Raw genomic sequence first — 5,982 nt, 5'->3', positions numbered from 1 at the left:
TTCAATTCAATAGTTTTATAAACGTTGCTAATTTTCAATTGACTTTCCTTAATGCACTCTCTGGTGTGTGCTCCAACGTACACTAAAATGAAGGCCTTTCCACATTCACGATGCTCCAAGGGTATGAGTCTAGTATGCATTATGACATATTGAGTAAGAACTGAATTCCAGTTACAGGCTTGACCATGTTATTTACATTTCACACTTTCACTCCTGTATGAAACCAACGATGTGAAGAAAGTTGGGAGTCCCACTGAGAGGTCAGACACATTCTTAGTATTTGTACACTAACTCTCCTATTTAAAATCTCTCATATTGAGTGAGGAGGGTGCAGTTCTTAGGCACTCTCTCACATTCATTGCATCCATAATTTTCTCTGCAGGGTGAATTCTGTGATGGGCAGCAAGAGTTGTGTACCTGCTAGAGGTTTGACCACATTATTCATCCGGTGTCTTTGCAGTATGAATTCTCTGTTTAGAAGGCGTGCATGCTGGACAAAGGCCTTGCTACACAGGTTATGTTTGTGAGGTTATTATTTAATATGAATTCTCTTGTAGGCATGAATCAGTGATCAGTCTTTAACCAATTTTGCTCACATTCTATTTTTCTTTTGTTTTTTAAGATTTTATTTATGTATTTGACAGAGAGATGGAGAGAGAACACAAGTAGAGAGGAGGGTTAGACACGGGGAGAGGGAGAAGCATGCTGGCCACTGAGCAGGGAGCCTGATGTAGAGCTCAATCCTGGGACCCTGGGATCATGACCGGAGCCTAAGGGAGCTGCATAACCGCCTAAGCCACCTAGGTACCCCAGTTCTTACATTCTATACACTGGTAAAACTTTTATCTAGTATGAATATTATGATGTGTAGTGAGGACTGAGTGCATGTAAAGGCCTAACAACATTTTTTTTTTAATTTTAACGATTTTTTTTTTAATTTATTTGAGAGAGGATGAATGATAGAGAGCATGAGAGAGAAGGTCAGAGGGAGAAGCAAACTCCCCAAGGAGCTGGGAGCCGGATGTGGGACTCGATCCAGGAAGTCCAGGATCATGACCTGAGCCGAAGGCAGTCGCTCAACTCACTGACCCACCCAGGAGCCTCGCCTAACAACAATCTTTTTTTTTTTTTTTAAGATTTTATTTATTTATTTGACAGAGAGAGATCACAAGTAGGCAGAGAGGCAGGCAGAGAGAGAGGAGGAAACAGGCTCCCCGCTGAGCAGAGAGCCCGATGCGGGACTCGATCCCAGGACCCTGAGATCATGACCCGAGCCAAAGGCAGCGGCTTAACCCACTGAGCCACCCAGGCGCCCACAACATTCTTGACCTTGGTAAGCTTTCTCTCCAGGATGAATACCCTGAGGCTCAGTAACATTTGACCTCCAGTTAAAGGCCTTGCCACATTCATGACAATTGTCCGGTTACTCTCTAGTATGAATCCTGTGATGTCGAATAAGTGTTGAGCTGTATGTATAAAGGCCTTGCCACACACTTGACATTGTAAGTTTTCTCTCCAATATGAATTCTGTAATGCTGAGTAAGGCCTGAGCTGTGGTTAAAGGCCTTGCCACAGTCTTGATGTTGGTAAGATGTCCTTCCATTACAAATTCTCTGATGCTAAGCCTTGAGCACCAGTTAGAGGCCTTGCCACATTTTTGGAATTTACAGGGTTAGGCTCTAGCATGAGTTCTGCTGAGGTGTGAGTTCACCTTAAAGGCCTTTCCACATTCATGACACTGGTAAGGTTTCTCTCCAGTATGAATTCTGTGATGTTAAATAAGGTCTGAGTTTTGGTTAAAGCTCTTCCCTCCTTTTTGACATTCGTAAGGTTTCTCTCCAATATGAATTCTGTGATGTCGAATAAGGTCTGAGTTCTGGTTAAAGCTCTTCCCACATTTGTGACATTGGTAAGGTTTTTCTCCAGTATGAGTTCTGTGATGTAGAATAAGGGATGACCTCCAGTTAAAGCTCTTGCCACATTTTTAACATTGGTAAGGTTTCTCTCCAGTATGAATTTTGTGATGTCTAGTAAGTTGTGAACGGACGGCATAGGCCTTACCACATTCATGACATTTATAAGATTTCTCTCCAGTATGAGTTTTGTGATGTTGAATAAGAGATGACCTCTGGTTAAAGCTCTTGCCACATTTTTGACATTGGTATGGTTTCTCTCCAGTATGAATTCTGTGATGTTGAATAAGGTATGAGTTCCGGTTAAAGCTCTTCCCACATTTTTGACATTGGTAAGGTTTCTCTCCAGTATGAATTCTGTGATGTTGAATAAGGTATGAGTTCCGGTTAAAGCTCTTCCCACATTTTTGACATTGGTAAGGTTTCTCTGCACTATGAGTTTTCTGATGCTGAGAAAGATTTGCCCTCCTGTTAAAGGCTTTGCCACATTCCTGACATTGGTAAGGTTTCTGTCCAGTATGAATTTTCTGATGCTGAGAAAGGTCTGACCTCCTGGTAAAGGCCTTGCCACATTCCTGACATTGGTAAGGTTTCTTTCCAATATGAATTCTGTGATGTTGTAAAAGTTTTGAGTTGTGGATAAAGGCCTTGCCACATTCTTGACATTGGTAAGGTTTCTCTCCAGTATGAATTTTGTGATGTCTAGTAAGTTGTGAAAGGACAGCATAGGCCTTACCACATTCATGACATTTATAAGATTTCTCTCCAGTATGAGTTTTGTGATGTTGAATAAGGGATGACCTCCGGTTAAAGCTCTTGCCACATTTTTGACATTGGTATGGTTTCTCTCCAGTATGAATTCTTTGATGTTGAATAAGGTATGAGTTCCGGTTAAAGCTCTTCCCACATTTTTGACATTGGTAAGGTTTCTCTCCAGTATGAATTCTGTGATGTTGAATAAGGTATGAGTTCCGGTTAAAGCTCTTCCCACATTTTTGACATTGGTAAGGTTTCTCTCCAATATGAAAGCTGTGATGTTGAGTAAGGGATGACCTGTCACAAAAGGCCTTGCCACATTCTTGACATTGGTAAGGTTTCTCTCCAGTATGAGTTCTCTGATGTTGAAAAAGGGATGACCTCCAAATAAAGCTCTTGCTACATTTTTGACATTGGTAAGGTTTCTCTCCAGTATGAGTTCTGTGATGTTCAATAAGAGTTATGCTGTCCTTAAAGGACTTGCCACATTCTTCACATTGGTAAGATTTTTCTCCACAATGAACTGTCTTATGCTTAGCAAGACCTGACCTCCAGTTAAAGGCATTGCCACATTCTTGACATTGGTAAGGTTTCTCTGCACTATGAGTTTTCTGATGCTGAGAAAGAATTGTCCTCCTGGTAAAGGCCTTGCCACATTCTTGACATTGGTAAGGTTTCTCTCCAGTATGAATTCTGTGATGTTGTATAAGTTTTGAGTTGTGGATAAAGGCCTTGCCACATTCTTGACATTGGTAAGGTTTCTCTCCAGTATGAATTTTGTGATGTCGAGTAAGTTGTGAGTGGACGGCATAGGCCTTACCACATTCATGACATTTATAAGATTTCTGTCCAGTATGAGTTTTGTGATGTTGAATAAGGGATGACCTCCGGTTAAAGCTCTTGCCACATTTTTGACATTGGTATGGTTTCTCTCCAGTATGAATTCTGTGATGTTGAAAAAGGGATGACCTCCAGTTAAAGCTCTTGCCACATTCTTGACATTGGTAAGTTTTCTCTGCATTATGAAGGTTGTGATGTTGACAAAGATGTGACCTCCACTTGAAGGTCTTGCCACATTCTTGCCGTTTGTAAGGTTTTGCTCCAGTATGAATTCTGTGATGTCGAGTAAGGCTTGAGCTGTGGTTAAACCTTTTGCCACATTGTTGACACTGGTAAGGTCTATCTCCACTATGAATTCTCTGATGTTGAGTAAGTTTTGATAATGATGTAAAGGCTTTGGCACATTCATTACAGTTGTAATTTTTCCCTGCAATATGAATTTGGTGTGGTCTATTAGGACTTGAGTGATTATTAAACGCCTTGCCACATTCTTGACATTTGCAGGGTTTCTCTCCAGAATAGATCTGCGAATGTCCATGTGTTGATAAACAGTCCTTAAAATTTTGACCAGATTCATTGCATTTGTATACTTTTTCTCCAGTGTGCACTTGCTGATGTTGAGATAGTGTTGAGTGGCAGTCAAAGGATTTACCACATTCCTTAAAGATGTAAGTTTTCTCTCCCTGAGGAATTATCTCATTGATGTTTAGGCTTGAGGACTGACTAAACATGGTCCCTGATTTATTAGATGTGAATGGGCTTTTTCCCTCATGAATTCTCTGATGATCAGCAACACTGGAGGACTGGTTATGAGCTTTCCCACATTCATCATCTTTATGAAGGCTGTCTCCCAAACGGTGACCATTATGTATACTGAAGTTAGAGCTTGGATGAAAGCCTTTCCCACATTTATCACATTCATAATGGTTCTCTGCAAATCTAGCAATGACACATCTGTGAACACAGGAGCCCTGTTTCAGTATTTTATCAGATTCAGTGCATTGAGTAATTCTGTCTCCAGTGAAAAGCCTTTGGTCATACTGTAGGGTCGACTCCTCAGTGAAGTCCCTCTCATATGAATCCCACTGAGTACTTTGTTCATTTCCAAATCTCTGATTTAAAGTCAGACCAATCCTATTTTCCAAATGGCCCAAATCATTACTCTCAGCATGGACTAGGTTACTTTCCAGATGTTCCAAGTGGTCTTTCCACAAATCGCTATGATTGTCTATCTGATTGGAGCTTGTGCTGACAGAAGCACACTGCTCTGCAGAAACAGTTGACTTAAAAAGGGAGGTTTTCTGCAGTGGTTTATATTCTTCACCATTTAGGGCAGTGACATTCTCAAGTAGAGCCATTTCCTTGGTTTGGGTGTATCGTTCATGATTTCCTTGAGGCACTTCCCTCTCCCCATCATTGTCCCAGTCTGTGCATAAGTATAAAATCTCAACAGCACTATCTTTGTTTCTGTGCATTGACCAGTTCTGGAAAGAACCTTCTATGCTATACTCTAGCAGGTAACTCTGGGTCTCATGTGAAGATACAGCTGAAAGATACCAAATAAAAGTAAAATCATTGCACTTACTACATTCCAAAGAATATACTGAAGACTTCTAATAGAGAAGTATCAAGTCACTCAGACAAAGTCAGAAAGATGGCTGACAAGGAGTCATCAGGACCTCATTTCCCCATGAAAACGTAACATGGTACACAACATATTGACGATATATCCTAATAGATAATTCTGTGATATGGTCTCAGTGTAAGAGAAATCCATTTCCTGTATCTCTAACAATCACAAAAAGGATATGAGCTCAAACTTAGCAGAAGAATGGAGGATATGGAAACAGAAAGCTGAAATGAATCAAACAAGAGTACAGTAAAAAAGGAATATATCAAGAACAGGAAGAGTTGTTTGGCAGAAAAGATCGACAACACTGACAGCCCATGAACTAAATAAAGAATAACAACAACAACAACAACAAAAAGAATGACTATAATGACAAGTGAAGAAGTGAAAGTTGACAAAGTATAAGTGACTGTAGGAATAAAATTATAAGAGGCAACAATATTTGAGGGGGGAATCACAGGATTTTGGGTGGGAGCTACAGAGAGAGGGAATCACATGCAGGCATCACACTGAATACACAGTGTGACTTGAGCCTGTATCCCAGGACCCTGAGATCATGATTTGAGCAGAAATCAAGAGTGAGTACTTCCCCATGTGAGGCAACAAGCACCCAATTATTTTTTAGCTCTTATCTCTTTAGTAAAGTTCTCACTAATGTTTTTTCACTCCTTGAGTATCCTTATCATTGCAACCTTAAATTCTGAATCAAGCTCCTCACTACTGTTTCCATATTATCTCTGACCTCGGTCTTATCTGCTGGTTTTCCTTGGGATAAATTCCTTCATCTTGGCATTTTTCTAAATCTCTACTTGCCTCTGTCCATTAGAAAAATCAGTGACGTGT

The 5,982-nt window shown here is 40.4% G+C and overlaps 1 protein-coding gene across 1 annotated transcript; it reads right to left on the bottom strand.

The window, feature by feature from the left end:
- Positions 1–1,672: 1,672 nt before the first annotated feature.
- Positions 1,673–4,867, bottom strand: LOC106004673 (zinc finger protein 420-like). The gene is given in 1 exon segment (XM_045077269.1): positions 1,673–4,867. A coding segment is annotated over 1 exon segment (3,195 nt).
- Positions 4,868–5,982: the final 1,115 nt, after the last annotated feature.

Source organism: Mustela putorius, unplaced genomic scaffold, assembly GCF_011764305.1.
Source record: "Mustela putorius furo isolate JIRA1106 unplaced genomic scaffold, ASM1176430v1.1 tig00000196_pilon_pilon_pilon, whole genome shotgun sequence".
Lineage (NCBI taxonomy): Eukaryota > Metazoa > Chordata > Mammalia > Carnivora > Mustelidae > Mustela > Mustela putorius.
This window is presented reverse-complemented; position numbering and strand designations above follow the sequence as displayed.